Genomic DNA, 21726 nt, shown 5'->3' with positions numbered 1-21726 from the left:
AAGCACTTAAACCACACTGCTAAATAAAATATTTCTCTAGTGTATAGGCCCGAAGGGATTTAACTTTCAAGGCCCCATAAATTCTTTTACTGTGCAAAGTAAAAGAACTACAAGAAGGTTGCCTGAGAGTTAATTAGCCTTAGGTAGCTCAAATAATGTTTACTTTCCATGTTTTATCATGGAACTAAGGGAGAGGGGGGGAAAGGCCACAGAAACCCATCCCATACTCAAATTCTAAAACTATTTAAGGTATCTGCAAATGATGCATTTGCAACTCAAAACTCTAATACTCAGGATTAGGCTGAGGTTATAATAACAGAGGTGACTCTTCTAATCAGAATTCATTTAGTATTTGTTAAGTAAGTCAAAAATTCTCTCCTTGTACTACAGGAAAGGGTCCTTTTTCTCCAAGGCATAACCCATAGAAACCAAGTTCCTTCTAATTTTGGAAGAGTTGTGATTAGAGGGTGGGAAAAACTATAACCTTTCAAATTTGTAGGCTTAGGATAATAATAGGTGCTGCTCTCATACTGGAGTTGGAGGCCATTCCAGCCTAACCATAAAAGAGTTCAAAAGAATTTGCATGTATTCCCTACTTTCTGATTTTTGTTTTAGTTTTTGTTTGTTTTTTTGGGTCACACCCAGCAGCGTTCAAGGGCCACTTTTGGCTCTACGCTCAGAAATTGCTCCTGGCAGGCTTGGGGGACCATATGGGATGCTGGGATTCGAATCACCATCTTTCTACGTCTAAGGCAAATGCCCTACCGCTGTGCTATCTCTCCGGCTACTTTCTGATTTAATCTCCCAAGCTTTCCTAAATATTAAATTTATCTTTTTAACTATAGAATTCTGGTTATAAAAATGTGTTGCTTGGGCTCATGATGTTTGTATCATATTGGGGCATTGACATTTAATATCATATTGGCATACTAAAATGAATAGTAATATTTTCCATTCAAGAAATTATAAAAAGCCAATCAACCATAGATTCATAGGTCTTTACATTTAACATATGTGATGCATTACTACATGTAAGTACATAAAGAAAAATCTATAAAAATAAGTATTATTGGGTCACTGTACTTTTAAGAAGTTTCTTGAAAAATATATATATTCTAACTTCCTTTAATATTTGGCTTGGAGAATAAGGGAGGTATCTATTAATGGAACCATAGGAAATTATGGTTTTTGTAATGTTAAAAAGGTAAAAATCCCAACCACTTTATATGGTTCCACTTAATGAATCCTGAGAAAACTTTATTTGGCATTATACTATAAATTCAAAATAATCTCTAGAAAAAAATCACATTTCTAATGTGGGAAAAATATGCCAGGATGTAAATAAGCACAGGGCCCAGATTGTTTCCTCTCATGTAATTAAAAACCCCCAAAACTCAAAAGTTAAGCACAATATAGTGCCACTTTAGAAAAAAGAAATGGCAATTAAAATTATAGATTGATAACAGCCAGTACTTAATCCAACAAAACTATTAGTCAAATTTGGTTATTTTAAAGCTTGAAAAAGTTTACATGTAAAAATTCTAGCACTGAAATCAAAAGGCACAAATATGGGTTGCAAAATCATAAAGCCTTGAAAATAAGGCTAACTACTGTTAACATCATTAAGTAGGCACCTGGTCCAAGTGTCAGCTTTGGCCTTCTAAATAGAATTATGTTTCAAATGAATTATCAAATATATTTATTATAGCAGCCATTATCAATAAGTTTCTTTCTATACTACTAAATGAATGTCTGGAAATGTCCTCCTTCCACAAAGTCAGCAGTTTCAAAAATATACCTATTTATAATAGTTACAAATTTTGTTTATAAAACAAGGACTATAACCTAGTCCTTTTTTAACGCCACCCCTATAACAACAATGAGGGGAAAACTTAAGAATAATAACAATAACAACCAAAAAACTGATGGGGAAAACTGCTAACTCAAACTAATTGTTGCTCTTATTAATTAGACATACCAGATTAAAAATAGAAATTTAAGTTTCCATTTTAAATCTGTGAAATGTATTCAGAATCATCAGCACAGGAAATGCATGTATTCCAGGCAGGTGTGTACATGATTGGTGCCTGAACTGAGTGGACACATGGGCCATGTTGCTTCACTTGGAACTCTGGCACCATTTCCGAATGGCCGCTCCAGTACTACTGGCTATAACACATAGAGCACCACCCACTGTCCACCATGTTGGGATATCATTAAAGAAAATAATCTGAAAGATAAAAGCAAAGACCACATCCATAGTCTTCATTATTGCTACTAGTCCTGCTTTTTCTATCTGAAGGGCTTTGGTTAGAAACACCTGACCTCCTAAGCCAAACAGTCCAATGAGAACAAGAAATAGTCTGTCCAGTCCACAGTTCGGCAGACTCCATGCTCCCAGAACAAAGAGGATAATGATACACTCAGTGAAGCCAAGTACGACATAATACCAAATGCTCAAAAAATAGTCCACAGACACCCCCATTTTCCTGAGGATAACAAGTGTTGAAGCACCAAAGACAGCATATCCAACTGCAGCAAATGTGCCCTTCAGGTGAACTGAGTACCGTTCACTGGTCAAAGCACTGCTAGAACCAAACAGAAACGGTGGCCTTACGATAAGGATCACCCCAACAATGGCGAATACGGTGAAGAGCGCATCCCATGGGCTGTATTTTTCCTTGAGAAAGAGCCAAGCAAATATTGATGTAAAAACTGGGCTGCTGAACGAGATCACTGTGGTGTCAGCCAGGGATGTTGCTTGCAAAGCGTAGTAGAAAAGGACCATGGCAGTAGAACCGAGGAGTCCTCTCAAAAGCAGTAAGAGTCGTTGACCTTTGGGGCCTATAAAACCCGTTCTGTAAATTCAAATAAAGGCATACATATTAACTGAAGCTGAAATATGCTTTTAAATTATAATTTAACGTAAACATTATTTTTAAAATCCCATGTATCAAAAAGATAAGGGAACACTACATGATCACAATGGAAGTCTACTTAAAATTATTTATTACAAAAATAATTTTTAAGACTTAGCTGTTCAATTTGAGAAAACTTTGTCCTAGCTAGTATAAATTTTCTTAGTTATTTTTTTTTGTAGAAGCTGAAGTCATGTAAAATTTGTTTCTACTAATGAAAATGAGACATCACTGGGAAAGGAGTTAAGATACGTACATTGAAAAAGATATAAGCATAATGAATGCTACCTTATTTTTCTTCAACTGAATATTTACTAAGTAGAGTATAAGTTCCTGGCTAGACTTGTGGCGAAGTGTGATATCTTTGAGCAATTCTAGATATGACACGAGGAACCCTGTATCAGGGAACAAAGGGTGGTCCATTCTTGGAGTGTGAAACTAAAAATAGGTCAAAACAAATCAATGTGAGATATTCAAGAAAATTCTTTCAGTATCTCTCCACTAACAAGACATTTATTCTAAGAGAAGGTCCAATACAGTAGAAACCTCATTGGTCTATCCTTAGAAACTTCTATTGTCATGCCCTCCAAAGTTCTATGGCTTATCCATTCTTACACAGGAATTTCTAACCTTGCCCAGGAAATCCCTAGGATTCAGGTAAAACTAATTTAATAAATCTGCATTCTTATATAGATAACAGGTGACTTTGGGTGGTAAGCAACTGAAGTTTTACATTAGGAGTTTGAGCATCTTTTTTCTGAAAAGGCAGCTATTAGGGATCCAAACGTTTCTCTTTCAAAGGATCTAATAACAGGGAGAGTAAAGGCTTTAACACTGTAAAGGAGTCATAACTTTAACCTGGGAGGGGTTCTATATAGAAGGGGAGGAGGGGCTATGTGGATAAATAGAAAGGATGGAGAATGAAGGTAGTTTTCATATATTGTTACATTCCACATAAAGTGTGCTGATCTATTTTATACTAAATATTAGTTGATCCTTGCAATCAATAACCTTGCAAGGTAAAAGACAACATTTCTTTCAGTTCACAGATGAGGAACCTGAATATGAAAGTAGGGTCTTGCTCAGTATTACTTTTCTGTGCACTATATTACCCTACAGAGGATTCAGTCATTAATAATGTAACCTGTTGTCACCCCTGCTAAGAAAGCAATCTATTCTATGCAAAAATCCCAGGACAGTAGGAGACACCACTACTTCTTCTTGTTTATGTTTTTTTTCCAAATACCAGTTATGCCAAAGAAGGAAAGCAGAGAGTAGATGAGGTTACACAGCACAAGCATTTTTTTCTCCAAAGGAGGGATTGTGATAACTGAATTTGTTTCTCTCCTCTGTTGGGCATGTAGTTTGTGCTTTTGAGAGAATCTTCTGTGGGTAGATCCTTATGTGTTTTTTTTTTTGATTACTCATATCCAAAGGATTCAGAAACTGATAAGTCTACAACAGAGACAAAGCAGATACTATAGAAAAAACATTAAGCAGGTCAAAGTATTTATTAATAGCTTGTTAAGAAATACTTACTTTCTGTATATTAAGCAAGGAATAATGGCAAGCATTTGGAACACACATCGAAATCCACTAATTTCTACAGCATGGACATCTTGTACTTTTTTAACAAACACAGAGGCAACTGAGAAAAGGAAGGCAGACAATACTGTGTAAACTAAGCCAAGTCCAGGACAGGGTTTCTTCTTGGCTTCTGAAAAAGATTAAATTCTGGTTAGTCCTTGTTTCCAACTGTATGCTTCATCATTTAGAAGTCAAGAAAAAATAATGAAACTGCATTCATAATGACAAATTTATCTCCTAATCACATCCATTTCCTAAATCTGAATGACTTTTTCCTGACCATAGAGAAAGGTAATAATTTTAACCTTGTATTTTAAAAACTTGTTTCACCCTGTAAAAGAGATTTCCTATGGCTTACTCAAGAATCATTCCTCCTGAGTCAAAAGGAAGGAAAATCTTAGCAAAATGGTGAGACAAATCTTGAAGATACATTTGTCAAGATGGCTCGAGAAAAAAATGCTTCCAAATGATATTTTATACTATCTCATCGGTGAATTCAGTTTAGAAACAAGTGTTCTCTTCTACAAAAACAGCATATACCTGCAATTTAGGACTACTGATTATCCTACTACTCAAATAACCCTGCATAGTGCTCTAGTTAATTAATATCTAGTTAATTAATACCTCAGATGCTTTGTTCATGGCTAGCGTATCAAATACCCCAAATAAAAATAAGCTTAGTGAGGAGAGAACTTTTTAGAAATATGTACAGCCTAATACAACTGGCAAAGGCATAACCTTGGAAGGCTTCTGTCTTTGTTTTTCTGAATGATTAAACATTTAATGTTCTATGTTAATTGTCTTTCCTGCCATTTAGAGCATAAATTTTGGGGTCAAGGACAGGTCATATAACCCTTGGCCCCATTGTGCTTATGAATGCTATTTAATGCCAGCCTTGTGGTTTTATCTGAAGCAGAAAATTTCTGCTTCTTCCAGGTTGTATTCAATCCATTCATGATAGTAAGAAAACTAAACTTATTCACTTTCTCTAAGATAGAAGAAGAACCTGCTTTTTGCCTATTCAGACAACAAAACTAAACTAAGCAGGTGAGTAGAGAACTCCCTAAGATAAGCCTTGCATTGAGAAATACACAGTTTGAATAAAACTGGAACTGTCATTTAATCTAGGAATTTACAACTTGTAAATCAGCAACAGAACAATAATGAATAATAAAGATTTTTTTTCTCTTAAGTGAAAAATATTTTGCATAGCAGGACCAAACTATAATGAGGGGGTCTTTCTGAAGCTTGACTTTTTTTTTTTTAAACAATGTTTGTAGTAAAAGATGTCCTTCTGGTCAGAGACACCATCTCTTTAGTCTTTAGTTACACAACCAGAGAGAAGAATCTGGAGCTAGCAATTGTCCTATGTATTTTGTTCTAGGAGCCAGAATTTTCTACATTTTGCCCTATGTGATTGCAGAAATTAACTGCACACACACTTTAGCCTAATAGATGGAAAATTTAGAAAACTTCCAAGCTAAGCACCACTAACTCCATATCTTGTATTTCAACTTCTGAAATTTCCAATTCAGGTCCAAATAAAATTGTTTTTCTTAAAAGAAACACCACCCCTACTTAGAACCTATACTGTCAAAGAGAACAGAACAAGCACAAAGACAGAAAACATCTCTCTAATCTATTTCAAGGATCTTTTCCAACCTAAACTCCATGCATACTTTAACTTAATAAGATATTTTAACTACTTTTAAAACTTAATTTTGCATCTTTTGTTTTGAATGTGCTTTACCTTTAAAACATACACAGACACAGATTTTGGCCTATAAATTCTTAAGGTCCATGCTTAAGTATTCTTGAATAGTATTCTTGACTTGTTAGAAGGCCTAGCAGAACTAGTTTGTTGCCTTTTTTTTTCTCTCCTTTGGAGGGTTTTAGAGTTATACCAGGCCTATGCTCAGGGTCACTGCTGGTGCAACTTGAGAGACCAGACCCAGTGCTGGCTGGGGATGACAACATACAAGGAAGTTCCTTAAACCCTGGACTCTTTCTGTGGCCCAGAAATTGATGATTTTATTAAGTAGGGTGAGAACTGTTTCTATTCAGACAAATCTTAAACTTTTACTAAGGTTTCCATGTAAATGAAAATGAGAAAGAGATTAGCATGGTACAAAAGGATATTTGCTTCTCTAACGTGCTTCCATGTTCTAGTCCACTTCAGATTTACCTAATAACTTGGCAACTAATTCAAATTAAGTAGTCTGACATAATAAAACAAAAAACTTGCCCAGGTTCTCTATCCTTTGCTTTACGAGTGGTGAGTCACAGTCCTGGATGGGAATTAGATGCACCTGAGTAACTTGTAAAAACCATTTTTCCAAGCCCAATTCCAAACTCTATGAAACAAAATCAATGTAACTGTGAAAAGCTTTATTAGGTTTAGAACCATGGCTACACTAGAGAGCTTACTCCTTCTAGGGGAATATGAGGTACAAATATTAGACAATCTCTCCTCCTTTCAGACTAAATTCTACATTCTCTCTGAAAAGAACAGACGTCTGGGATTGGACAGATTATGCTATAATAAACTTTAAACAGCACTGAAAATCTCAATCTCAAACTTCACTTCAAAATAAGTGTTGTTGAGATAACCAATTGGATCAAGTGGCTAACATGATGTAATGGCAAATATCAATGACAACTGTACAGCAGTTTAACCTTTTTCTATGGCAATTCTGTTTCCAGAATATTATGTAGCCACCTTACTAAAAACCAAGTGTTATCGTTAGGGGCTCTCTCTGAGGTTAAAAAAAGAGCTCTACCTTCTTAGATTTAATTACATTCTATATGTCTCTGTTTAAGTGCTACCCATATGTACAACGTTGTTGCCTTTTTTTTTTTCTTTCTCCAATTTACAAAAGGGAAAGGTTTAAGAGTTTGCAAGGACTAATTCCACCTTTCCACTAGAATGTAACTGACTGCCTTTGGGACAGACATCTGGTCAACCTAGAGTCAGTATGCTCTGCTCTGGAGACACCAGACCAAGCAGAAACAGTGAGAATTCTGATACTTTCTGTTAGCATTTGGGGACAAAAAAAAAAAAATTGTGCATGAACAGTCTTCCTTAGGTCGGTGTCTCTAAATTGTAGGAAAGGAAGAAGAGAGGTGGGGAAAGTAGGATAAGGTAAAAGAACAGGATTTCAGGGGTCACATTCAAGGGTGGAGACTCAGGGGTGGTATGGACTGTGTAATTTGCCCTTGAAAGAGTATCCCCTTATTTCTTTCAGGAAACTGCTCCAGGCAGGCGGGTGGTGTACTGTGGATGTGGAGGCAGCACCCGCTTCAAGCAGCCCTGTGATCTTTAGGAAGGGGCCTGGCTAAGCTTTCTGGTAAAGTGGTGGGACTCATCATGGATGCTGCCTAGACCTATGCTTATCTTGCAGGCACAGGTCAGATCTTGGGAAAAACAAAACCACCTCCCAAGTCTTCCCATTCCTGGGCCTCGATTTCTTTATAAAAATAAAGGGTTGAGGGGCCGGAGAGATAGCATGGAGGTAAGGCGTTTGCCTTTCATGCAGGAGGTCATCGGTTCGAATCCCGGCGTCCCATATGGTCCCCCGTGCCTGCCAGGAACAATTTCTGAGCCTGGAGCCAAGAATAATCCCTGAGCACTGCCGGGTGTGACCCAAAAACCACACAAAAAAAAAAAAATAAAAAAAATAAAAAAAATAAAGGGTTGAGGAAGGCAGGTAGACTCTGACAGGAAAAAAAAAATAAATGCGAGTTAGCGTAGAAGGAAGGCAAGCAGTTTGAAAAGATTTGAAGGAGGCTGTGGTGGAGGAATAGTGGCCTTCGGGTGATGGTCGTGGTAAAGTATAAACCTATAACATGTGGGCTTGCAAAACCTTTACCTCAATAGAGCAAAAAATATTTTTTGTAATGACCTCCCACCCCAAATACACATAGACACAGAAGCCCTGGCTTTAGCTTTGTGACACGGGGTCTATGAATCTTTTGATTAAGACTGGGTGTGTGCCTTGCTTCAGTTGCTAAAAACCACCAACAAGCCCCGGGACCCCAACAGGTTAACCTGTGGCCCCCACTCCATCCTCCTTGCACAGGATTCTGAGCCTCGGAGGGGAACATTTTCTGGGTGCGATGGATCCAACTTGCAAGCCAGCGAGCATCATTCCCATCCAGATCCGTGTCTCAGGCTCACTCCCTTTTTCTCCCTCGTTTCCCCACCACTCACCCCAGAATCGGCCCCCCCCCCAAAAAAAAACAAAAAACAAACAGTCCAGGTACTCCACGTTCCAGCTAGCAATGCGTTCATTGCAAAACTCCCCGTAGAACCTAAAAAAGGTTCAATACAAACCCCAGCAACTTTGCCCGCTCTTGGCGCTGGAGAGGGCACGCAGGACTGGGGAGTGGGAGAGCCTAGAAATGGGGGTGCAGTCGTCCCTGCATCCCCCCCAGGTGACAGCTCGAGCTTGGGTCTTCCCCCAAACTCTGGCTAGAGAGAGGAGATGACGAAGGCTGGCTGAGATCGGCCGCTCCCCGATCCTTTCCCCCATAGCCCCCGAGTCGGGGCAGCCCCCCGATCCCCCAATCAATCCCCGGGCTGCGGACCCCGCAACTCACCGGGCTGAGCGCACGAGCTGCAGGGCGCCGAGAGGCACAGCCAACACCTGCGGGGAGCGGGCGCCGCCGCCTCCTCGCCGGCGCTCTGGGGGTCCTCGACTGTCAGTGGCAGCCCGGACTCCCGCGGCTCGGCTGGCCCGGAGCTGTCCAGGGGCCGCATGGCACGGCCGGCGCTCTCCCCGAGGCCGCCGGGCGGACTGGCGCCCGCAGCAGCCGCTCCGCTGCCCGGGCTCTTCCGGCCGGCCGCGGCTGCCAGGCGCATGCGTGCGCGGCCAGGCCTCTCCCCCACCCTGGCCAGTCCCACCCCCCGTGGGAGCGCCCGGCCTCCCCTGGACCTCTTCTTACTCTCACCCCGGGGCTTGCTGCAGAGAGCAGGGAAGGGAGGATGCGGTGGACCCCCTGTCCAAACGGGGCTGCAAAGTCTTAATTGAGTCAGAGGTTTGTAGCCCTCTGGCCCCCAAGCACCCAGAGTCTTTTCTCTCCCCAAGAAGACAGGGACACCCCTGGAACCTGTGACCTTCTCTCTTGGCAGACCATCGAGTTAGGAGGGAAGGTGTCTCAGAATTTCAGGGGTATCCCAAAGTCACTGCAAGTTTGCCTACCTAAAGAGTAGGCTTTCTTTCTCTCTGCTGGCTTCTTGCCACTTGGCCAGGGAAAGTAAAATGTACTACATTGGGGTTCCAAAGTGGGGGAGCACAGGGTTATCTTCTAAGAGACATGGATCTGTAAAAGAGGGGTGAAACTCATTTATTTTATCTTATTTTTTTTTAATTTTTAATTTTGTTTTTGTTTTGGGGCCACATCTAGTGACACTCGAGGGTTACTCCTAGATCAGCACTAAGAAGTTACTCCAGGCTCAGGGGACGCTATGGGATTCTGGGGATCGAACCCTGGTTGGCCTAGTGCAAGGCAAACGCCCTACTCCTGTGCTATTTCTCTGAGAAACACATTTATATGTTTCTTGTAACACGCTCTCATTCATTGTTGGTCTTTGCTTTGGATTTGTTCTGGTTGCTACTTGAAGCATTCTAATTGGGCTGGGTGTCAGAGTTCAATAATCTGACGTAATTATATTGGCTAAAACCAAACATATAAATCATTTGGCCCCAGAGTTCACCAATAGACACTTTATATTTACTGAGTTCTTCTGTCATCACTTGCTGTTAAATATGAGAGGAAAATCTTTGGGCAAGGATGAACCTGTCCAAACTATTCTAGGCTCCAAAACAAGCAGATTACCAAAGGAGAGAATGATTATAGAAATTGTTAGATCATGAGTTAGATTGTAATTATTTATGAAATAAGAACTAACAAGCTTCTCTAGGCATCTAGTTTCCCAATTACATTATTAGTTTTAGATGTGCCTCAGGTTTGTTTCAAATGGTGAAAATGGTGGGTAGAAGGTAAAGAAAAAATTGGGATGATTGAGCAAGAAATAGCTTGACTTTAAACACTATTCCTAAACAGAAAGCAAAGAGCACAGGTATGTGGCTTAATCATAGAACACTTGTCTTGTATGTGTGAGACCCTGGGCTGTACCAGAGGCTCTGAATCACCCAAGAGAACCTGCAGAAGCAATTCCCTACTGCCAAGTTCATAAAACCAGGAACCACCAGATAGGGCCCCAAAATAAGGGCGGGAGGCAAAGGAATAAAGAAGAAGAAAAATAAAAAGGGTAGGAAAATGGATGCCACAACACTGTTTACTGAGATGACTAGGGGGTGAGCGAATGATTTTTTGTCATTCCTCATTTAATTAAATGTGTTCTCTTTAATGTCCTTCCCCTCTGCTGCTGACCTTAATGTCAGTCATGATCATTTTTCCATCTTAACAAATAATAGCCATGAGGCAAAACCCTGATATGAAACCTATGACCAGACATGACTCTTACAGCTTCCTCCAGCCGAGGTCAAGTTCTTTGTTCATTGTTCTTTATTCCAAAGTTTTACTGACAGTGACATTGACCTGGCAAGAGACTATTTCCCCTAGGACTGGGAGCACCGAAACCTTGAGTTGAATGAGATCAACTCAGAGTCCATTGCAACGGTCTCCATGAGGGTCAGACTTAAGGAAGAAGAAGCAGGGGAGGATTGCTGTCAAGTTCTCAAAATTATACAATGTTCTTAGGGAAATTCTATTGATTATGGAAGAATTAACTCCTTTTGTAGAAACAGAGGCTCTCACTTTGGCGTTAGGTAACCACTGTGAGACTGACACCCTTGTAGTAAATGTCAAGAAGCAGGATAAATGTAGAATAAAGATAAGTTTACTTGTCTCACTAACAAGTGAGTAGATCTAACAGTATCTTCATCAGCCCAAAGTCAGGAGAGATTTCCAGAAGAAATTGAATCCTGGTTTCTGTGAATATTTGCTTGTCAGTGATGAAACTTATAAGTCAAAACCTCTTATTATTCCTGGTATGTCTAACTCAATCTAAGTTTGTATCTTTGTACTGCTCTTCATTTTCAAGCCACATCCCCCCAACTTAGTTTTGACTCTTTTAACAAAGTAATTTATGGTTAACATAAATATAGTGTAGTATATTGAAAAATCTAAATAAACTGATTGAATATAATAGAAGGGAATTAACAGGTTCTGTTCCCCCCAAAAATAAACAACATGGAATGCCTGAACTAACTGTATTATGAGAACTTTGTAAACCATGTTATTTAAATAAAATAATATATTTTTTTAAATTTGGGACCATGCCATCAGTGCTCAGGGATTACACCTGGCTTTGTGCTCATAAATCAATCCTGGCAGCTTCAGGGGACCATATGGGATGCTGAGAATCAAACCTGGGTCAGCTACATGCAAGGAAAATGCCCTACTCACTGTGCTATTACTCTGGCCCCCAAGTAATAATTTTTAAATATAAAAAATAAAATAAATAAGCAACCCTAAAGTCACCATATGATATGGAAATTCTTCCATATGATACAGCAATTTCTGGTTTTGTATCACGTAGAATTAAAAACAGGACATCAAACATAGTTGAATGGCAATGTTCAGGGCATTATTCACAATAGCCAAAAGGGAAAAACAGCCAAATATTCACTGATAGGTAAATAAATAAAAATATGAAATGACTATTAATCAATCTTAAAAAAAGGGAAGAACTTCTGACAAATAACACTACGAATGAACCTTGAAACACAATGCTAGGAGAAAAAATGCCTAACCTAGAAGGCAAATGCTGTATCATAGAGACAAAGTAGAACGGAATTTTCTAGAGAATGAAGGGAGGAGGTTATGGGTGGTTATTGTTGAATGGCAATGAATTATTAATTTGAGATGATGAAAGAGCTCTGTGGATGGGTATTAGTGACTGTTATGTAACAATGTGAAAGCAATTAATTCTATTGAACTTCACATAATATGAATAAAGTGATAAATATTTTTATAAATATAACCACAATTCATTTTTCAAGTGACAGGAAAACATTTGAGAGACAGCCAATACAGCAGTAAGTTGATCCAAAGTTGAAATAAACTTGGATCTGAATACAAACTGAGGTATGCTTAATGCTTTTTCCCATTAGTCAGACTTCTTCTTCACATTCTGGCTCTTAGTTATGAGGAATGATGATTCCTTAAAAAGAGAAATAAGAGGGGCTAGAGAGATAGCATGAAGGTAGGGCATTTGCCTTGCATGCAGAAGGATGGTGGTTAGAATTCTGGCATCCCATATGGTCCCCGAGCCTGTCAGGAGCGATTTCTGAGCATAGAGCAAGGAGTAACCCCTTAGTGCTGCTTGGTGTGACCCCCCCCCCAAAAAAAAAAAAAGAAAAAATAAGAGGAAAACAGGGATAGTATACTTAGGTCTTTTGAAACTTTTTTGAATTTTATTTTATTGAAACAATTATGATCAACAGAAGCCTTCATAATTGAATTTGAAATATACAATGAGTCAGGGCCCTTCCCACCACCAGGATCAACTTCCCCACCAGTGTCCCCAGACTGCATCCTATACCACCACCATTTGCCCCCCCCCCCCTGGCCTGCCAGTTTAACAGGAATGTGGAAAACTGCCACTACATAATAAGATAGACACTGATAAGAATTATACCTATTAAGGAAATATGTCTAAAGAAATATTCGAAGGAGATACACATGTCCCTTTAAGTCTTTTGAAATAGTCAGGGGAGGGGGCGGAGGGATAAAATCTGGAGCACAGCTTCAGCTTGCGACATGGTTTTGTGGAGTCTGAAAAATGGCTCCCAGCAGTCACATATCAGGAAATGTCTTCAAGCTGGGGGCTTCTCAGAAACCAAATTTGGTAGCAAGCAAATGTCCATAGTGAAGAGGGGTGAGGGAAAAGGGGACACTGAGAGCAAATCAGCAGCGGAGGTGGCAGTTTCTTTTCGGTTTTTGAAACCTTTTAAGCTTTCTGTTGCTAAAGAGTTGAACTTGAAATTCTAAACTATAATTTCTGGAATTCTTATCAGAAATGGAGAGTTTCGTGAAAATTCCAGGTCTCATACTAAAAATGTGGCAGTTTCCAAGGCTGCAGAGATAGTGGATAAGACACCAGACGTGATCCCTGACCACAGAGCCAGGAGTAAGCCCTGAGCATAGATAGCTACGTGTGTCCCAAAAGCAAACAAAAAAATCCCAGTCACATTCCATTCTATACCCTAAGATAAGTTTATCATTTAATACATCTCTTATCTAACTCATTCAACAGGTGTTGTATCGAAGCCTGTTTTAGATCGTATATAATTATTCTCCTTTTGAACGCCACATCCAATGCTCAGCACCACACTAAGAGGCTCTGAGAAAAAAACTTCAGAGCTTTGCATGTATCTGAGCTTACTAAACCTCTATATACAAATTTTAGCAGGGATGGAATGGGGAACTGAGATGACCAGGTTTCAACCCTCAAGGGAATGGGGGTGAGTGTGGGAGGATGAAAAATGACTCAAACAGTATATAGCAGAGCATTATGCAAAACCTTGGCCTAGAAGCCAGCACACTGAGTTTTATGGTTTTTATCAAGTTCATGATGATCAGCTAAACCCTATCCTCTCCAGCTCAGAAGATAAAGGGTTGGGTTCCTGATTCTTGTTGACAGGAAAACCCTGTAGGCCATGACAAGGTTAGGACTTTCTCTTAGATTTCCATTTCTCTACTCCTAACCCTTCGTACTCTATATAAGATACCTCCAATGTAAATGACTTTCTGATGCCCAAGAGAACCTTGTCTGTCTAGATTCTCTATGAGCGAGAGTTCCTAAGTTTTTTTCTTGACTCTAGGTGGTAAAAATGCAACATAGTCTACCCTAGCTCCAAATTTGTTATCATTTGATATTTAGATTCCACCCAGCTCTTATCTTAATAACTGCTGTCGCTTAAATGCTCAAACAAGTCAAACATTATTAAATATATTATGGCATTTTATTCTGTGAATTATTACAGGCAGTTAAAGGGGTAAAAGTAGGACTGCAGAATAAAACAGCTTGGCACCCTTCTGGCTGACTTACTTACTAGCGTTGTGACTTAAAGCCTCTATTTTCAAATATACAACAATTTCTAGCTGTTGAGGATAAAATTTGCTATTACATATAGATTAACAGACAATACTCTTTAAAGTTAAGCATATTTTTTCTACCCAACCTCTGTGACTACACTATAAGTATAATACCATAGTTGCTTGGGATAATGGTGTCTCTCTAGAACATTAACTTTCTTTAAAAATGTTACAAATTGGGGCCGGAGAGATAGCATGGAGGTAAGGCGTTTGCCTTTCATGCAGGAGGTCATCGGTTCGAATCCCGGCATCCCATATGGTCCCCCGTGCCTGCCAGGAGCAATTTCTGAGCCTGGAGCCAGGAATAACCCCTGAGCACTGCCAGGTGTGACCCAAAAACCACAAAAAAAAAATGCTACAAATTGAAGAAGTAAATTAATTATTATAATACTATTAGAAAATTTCTTTATCTATGAGGAGCCAATGGAAAGAATCACATTCTTCCAGTACCCACAGCCCAGTGTTTCTTTCTAAATCACTTCTGTTATCCATAACTGGGGTATTCCTTAGAACCCACAGAATAAGAATAGTTCATTGGTAATTTGCAATGAGTGAATAAATGCCAAATGATACCAAACACTTACCATGAATAATTCATACTTGACTGTAGTTCTGTCTATTTGGAAACTCTCATTTCTTTATTATTTTGGTCTCTGCTCCATTTTTCCATGCTCATTACTAAATCGTCTTCAAACTATTTTTCTGTCAGGAATTTTAGTAATATAAAAACTCTAGGTACAAGAAAGAGTCAGTGATGACCTTAGGGATATGATCAATTAATCTTTGATAAAGTGGCAAGAAAAACAAGGTACAGTAAGGAAAGCCTTTTCAACAAGTGGTATTGGAATAACTCTTCAGCTACAAGCAAAAAAGTGAACTCAGACCTCTCTATAACACCATGCAAAAAGGTCAAATCAAAATGAATTAAAGACCTTGATATCATACCTGAAACCACAAAGTACATAGAGGAAAATGTAGGCAGAACATTTCATGACATTGAAGCTAAAGGTAACTTCAGAGATGAAACACCATTGACAAGCAAGAGAATGCAAAGTTAAACAAATGAGACTACATTAAACTGAGAAGCTTCTGTACTTAAAAGGAAACAGTGACTACTCATAGAATGGAAGGAACTATTTACCCAGTACCTATCAGATAAAAGTTTAATATCTAAGATATACAAGACACTGATGGAACTTAGCAAGAAGAAATAAAAAACAGCTAACCCCATCCAAAAATGGGGAGAAGAAATGAATAGACATTTTCTCAAAGAAAAAATACAGATGGCCAAACGGTACATGATAAAGTGCTACACGTCACTAGTCATCAGGGAGATGCAAATCAAAATAATGAGATATCATTTCACACTACAAAGACTGGAACATCACAAAGAACATAAGATAAAGAGCTTAAAAATTCTTTGATAGTTGAGTTTGGCTCATACTATGTTCCAACATTCATTCCTTCACCAGTGTTCATTCCCCACCACCAATATCCTTAGTTTCTCTCCCTCCTTCCTTCCCTGCCTGCCACTGTGACAAACAGTTCTTTCTCTCTCTCTGTCCCACTCTCTTTCTCTCTCACTTTTATTATTTTAGACACTAGTTTTCAATATTGCTACTGAAAGGGCATCATGCACTCACTTACCTCCTTTCAGACACAGTTCTTGTCCAGAGTTATCTTTCTTTCTTTCTTTCTTTCTTTCTTTTTTTTTTTTTTTTTTTTTTGGTTTTTGGGCCACACCCGGCGGTGCTCAGGGGTTACTCCTGGCTGTCTGCTCAGAAATAGCTCCTGGCAGGCACGGGGACCATATGGGACACCGGGATTCGAACCAACCACCTTTGGTCCTGGATCGGCTGCTTGCAAGACAAATGCCGCTGTGCTATCTCTCCGGGCCCCAGAGTTATCTTTCTAACTATAATTGTCATAGTGGTTCCTTTTCTGTCTTAACTACTTTTCCCATTCATCATCTCTATTGTCTTTGGAGTATTATTCTCATACTATATGTTGTTTTATTTATTTATTTGGTTTTTGGGCCACACCTGGTGATGCTCAGGATTTACTCCTGGCTATGCATTCAGAAGTCACTCCTTGGGGGACCATATGGGATGCCAGAGGATGGAACCACGGTCCGTCCTAGGTTAGTGCTTAGCAAGGCAAATAAATGACCTACTGCTTGTGCCACCACTTTAGCCCCTATTTTATATTACGCAGATGAGTGCAATTATTCTATGCTTGTTCCTCTCCCTGATTCATTTCACTCAGCATAATATTCTCCATATCTATTCATATATGAGCAAATTACATGACTTTATTTTTGCTAACAGTTGCATAGTTAGCATTTTGTAGATAGATGTACCACAGTTACTTTATCCAGTCATCTCTTCTTGGGCACTTGGGTTGTTTCCAAATTCTGGTTATTATAAATAGTGATGTGATGAATATAGGAGTGCAGAGGGACTTTCTGCATTGTGCTTTGGGCCCTTATGCTATATTCCCAGAAGGAGTAGTGCTGGATCAAATGGAAGCTCAACTTCTAGTTTTTTGAGGAAAATACATCTTATTTTCCTAAAAGGCTGGACCACCAGCAGAGAACAAGAACTCTTTGCATTCACACCAATGACGATTGCTTTTTTTCTTCTTAAATGTGCACCAGTGTCTGTGGTGTGAGGTGTTATTGCATCGTTGCTTTTATTTGCATCTCCCTGATGATTAATAATGTGGAGAAATTTTTCATGTGCCTTCTTCTCTGAGGAAGTTAATCTCTTCTCTCCATTTTTTTTTTAAATTTTGGGCCACACCCAGTGATGCTCAGGGGTTACTCCTGGCTATGCACTCAGAAATCGTTCCTGGCTTGGGGGACCATATGGAATGCTGGGGAATCGAACTGTGGTCTGTCCTAGGTCAGACACACGCAAAGCAAATGCCTTACCTCTGTGCCACTGCTCCGGTTCCTTCTCCCCATTTTTTTGAGACATTAGATAATTTTTTTCTTGTTAAGCTCTATGAATGCCTTATATATCTTAGATGTCAACCCCTGATCAGTTGAGTATTGGGTGAATAATTTCTTCCATTTAATGGGTGGTCTCAATATTCTAGTCATTATGTCCTTTGAGGTACAGAAGCTTCCTAATTTAATGTTTGATTATCTTCATTTCCACTTGCTTGGTCAGTGGTTTCATTCCTGAAGATGCCCTTAGCTTCAATGTCATAGAATGTTCTTCCTACATTTTTTCCTACATACCTTATGGTTTCAGATAGGATATCAAGGTGTTTAATCCATTTAATTTTACCTTTATGTATTAGAAAGATGTCTGAGTTTTTCTTGCATATGGCTGACTAGTTTTCCCAGTACCACTTATTTAAGAGGCTTTCCTTGCCCTATTTCATATTTTTGCCTCTTTATCAAAAATTAACATATACTTGGGGGTCTGTTTCAGGTTATTCAATTCAATTCCACTAATTTGAGGGTCTGTCTTTATTCCAATGCCATGTCATTTTAATTACTACTGCTTAAGTAGTTTGAAGTTGAGGAAGTTGCTGCCACTTGTCTTCTTTTTTCCCAAGGATTGCTTTAGCTATTTATGGAGATTTATTGTTCCATATATTCTGAAGTGTCTGTTCTATTTCTTTGAAAAACATCATGGTATCCTTATAGGAATTGCAGTGACTTTGTACAATGCTTTGTACAATTGCCAGTTTAATGATATTAACCTTCCCAATCCCTGAGCAGGGATGTGTTCCCATTTTCTCATGCCCTCTTATTTCTTGAAGTATTGTTTTACAGTTTTCTTTGTATGTCTTTTGCCTCATAAGCTGATTTGGAGGCACTTGATTTTTCTGAGGCACTATTGTGAATGGAATTGTTTTTAAATATCTCTTTGCTTTAATCATTTATAAATAAGAAAGCCATGGACTTTTGTATGTTAATTTTGTTGCCTGCCACTTGGCTGTAAAACTATTGTTTCTATGTGTTGAGTGCAATATTTTTTTTTCCAATCAGTTATCTAGCTTCTAGTTTTAACACAGGAACTTTTTAGTTTGATGTAGTCCCATTTATTTGGGTTTGATTCTTTAGCTCTTGCCATCGGCATTCTATCATCAAAGACTTTTTTGAGTTGTAAGACTTGGAGTGCTATGGTTCTGGAGAGACCCTCAGCTCGAGGACACTACTTGATCCCTGACTTCTGGGAACCATTTCTCAGACTCCACAAGCCACAAAGTGGGATAAAATTGTACTCTGGATTTTATCTCCCCCCCCAGACTATTTAAAAAAGACTTATAAGGATATATATATTGCCTATGTATATTTCTGTAGACATATTTTCTTAATAGTTATAAATTTAGTGTTTATTTCCATATGTAGAGGTAGCTTCCCCCATCCCATTTTTGGATCTGCTTAGTAGGAAATTCTAGTTAGAAAAGTCTTCCTTGGATCTGAGGTCAGGTTAAAACCAGGTTACAGAGATTGTTTAGCTTTTTATTTTTACCCCTAAAGGCACCAGGTGTATCATATGGCATTGTTCTTTTTTGATTAGGAACACTAAAATTGAGAAATCTTACATATAGAAAGAAGTTATTATCTAATAGGTATAAGAATACATAAATTTTATAGTGCAGGAATGACTTTTATCCTGAAAATTTGTCATGGAGACTTGACGTAGGCTTCAATTGATTAGCCATCAACCATTAAAAGCCCAAACCTTGGATTCCATTCTTGGAACCAGCATGGTTTTCTGCATCTGCGTCAGGATTCAAACTGTGTCTGGGGTTGGCCCTAATGCCACCCTGACACCAACCTGCTCCAGGATTGATTCATATGACACCTTGATGACAAGGAAACAGCAACAACTTGCTTTAAGGACAAACTTCCTGCATCATCACATAACAGTAAAATAAAATCAGAAGATGCTCTTTTTTTTTTTTTTTTTTTTTTGGTTTTTGGGCCACACCCGGTAACGCTCAGGGGTTACTCCTGGCTATGCGCTCAGAAGTCGCTCCTGGCTTGGGGGACCATATGGGACGCCGGGGGATCGAACCGCGGTCCGTCTCCTAGGCTAGCGCAGGTAAGGCAGGCACCTTACCTCCAGCGCCACCGCCCGGCCCCAGAAGATGCTCTTTGACATCCTGGCTTTGACATAGAATTTGTGCAAAAACCAAAATATTTAATTACTGAAGCCTGATTGTGACAACCATGACTGAGTAGAACTTCCTGGGACCATGAAGAAAGACCTTGGGTTGGTCTTATGACAGTATATTCATGGGTAGAAACACCTATTTTTTAAGACCAAAGGTCTTTAATTTTCCAAAAGTGTACTGCACCCATACAAAAACAAACAAAAAACCAAAACCAAAACCCCCCCAAAAAACCCTGCCATACTTGCCCCACTTTCTAAATTCTTATTTTATTTATATCTTCTAGATATGTGATCCTGCATTTTTTCATAGAACTATGGGACATGAATTATTGCTTTACCTCATATTTCTACATCTTTTTACAAATTTAGAAAAGAATAAACAAAGTGGATGGGGCCAAGTGGTCTCAAGTGCATTGTGAAGGGAAAAAAAGTCAGAACTAAATACCCAAGCCAAAGTAAACAACATTAGAATCAAGAGACCAAACTATAACAACCTAGACATAAAACGGACCTGTTACACTGGTAGTCTAGTGAGTTAAGGGTGGAGGTATGGGATGCATGCTGGGAACTCTGGTGGAGGTCAAAACTGGTGGTGGGAATAGCCCTAATTCATTGTCACTATATGCCTGAAATGCAACTATGAAGGATTTATAATTCAAAATGGTCTCAATAAATAAAATCTATTGTTTCTAGAAGTTTCTGTTGAGTTGTTAGATTTCTCAAGCTATAATATGATGTCATCTGCAAATAGTGAGAGCTTGACTTCTTCCCTTCTTATCTGGATGCTCTTGATATCTTTTTCTTGCCTAATTTTATGGCAAATACTTACAATGCTATATTAAATTGAAGTGATAAAAGTGGGGCAACCTTGTCTTATGCCTAATCTTAGAGGGAAGGCTTTTAGAAATTTTTCCTATTGAGTATAATGTTTATTGTGATAAATGGCTTTGAGTGTATTGAGGAAAGTTCCTTCTATTCCCATTTTGTGCGAGTTTTTTTTTAAATCATGAATAGGTGCTGAATTTTACCGAATGCTTTCTTTAGCTATTAATATGATATATGATTTTTCTTTTATGTGCAATATTTTATTTATCTATTTTATTTATTTTACAGTGTAGGTTAGTGGTGTAAAATCCATTACTTTTGAATGGTACAGAAAGCCTGTAATCCTACATTGTATATGGATGATAATTTGTTTGGTTTAGTACTCTTGGATGCCAGCTCTTGCCTATTAAAATTGTGACTGTACCATTTCACTCCTACTAACCATAGTATATATACTAAAAAATCATAGTAGTAATAATTGGAGTGCCTTCACATATTCCATGCTCTTGACCCTGATAACCTTTAATAATTTTTTTACATTTTTAACAGTTTTAATCACAAATTTTGGAATTTGGGGGGTGTTTGGGCCACATCCAGTGATGCTCAGAGCCACTCCTGGCTATATGCTCAGAAGTCACTCCTGGCTCGGGCCGTGGATCAAACCGAGGTCCATCCTGGGTCAGCCTTGTGCAAGGCAAATGCCCTACCATAGAGCTATCACTCAGGCCCCTTTAATTAAGTTTTTATAATTTATGCATCATGAAGCTCTTTTTGCATTTATAATTTCAGATATTTAATCATCTTCTTGAATTTATATGTTTAGTTCTTTATTTTATGAAATTCTCAGTTTTGAAAAATACACTTTTATAATTTTTATAATTTTATAATTTTTTATAATACACATTTATAATTTCAGATATTTAATCATCTTCTTGAATTTATATGTTTAGTTCTTTATTTTATGAAATTCTCAGTTTTGAAAAATACACTTTGTTTCTTTTTCTCCTTACCTTTTGGTATGCCCATTACTCTTTTTTTAAACTAAATTGTTTATTTAAACACTGTGATTACAAATATAATTGTAGTTGGGTTTCAGTCATAACAAGAACATCCCCCTTCACCCGTGCAAC

The 21726-nt window shown here is 38.6% G+C and overlaps 1 protein-coding gene across 1 annotated transcript; it reads right to left on the bottom strand.

The window, feature by feature from the left end:
- Positions 1-1898: 1898 nt before the first annotated feature.
- Positions 1899-9326, bottom strand: SLC35G1 (solute carrier family 35 member G1). The gene is made up of 3 exons (XM_049764305.1): positions 9105-9326; positions 4458-4635; positions 1899-2858 (listed from the first exon to the last, which is right to left on the bottom strand). The coding sequence occupies exons 1-3, from the start codon at positions 9262-9264 to the stop codon at positions 2120-2122; spliced, it is 1077 nt and encodes a 358-aa protein (XP_049620262.1). The 5' UTR covers positions 9265-9326; the 3' UTR covers positions 1899-2119.
- Between the last annotated feature and the right edge of the window lie 12400 nt (positions 9327-21726).

The sequence above is a fragment of the Suncus etruscus genome, chromosome 17 (genome assembly GCF_024139225.1).
Source record: "Suncus etruscus isolate mSunEtr1 chromosome 17, mSunEtr1.pri.cur, whole genome shotgun sequence".
NCBI classification, from domain to species: domain Eukaryota; kingdom Metazoa; phylum Chordata; class Mammalia; order Eulipotyphla; family Soricidae; genus Suncus; species Suncus etruscus.
Note: the sequence above shows the minus strand (reverse complement) of the source record. Positions and strands in the feature narration are given on the sequence as shown.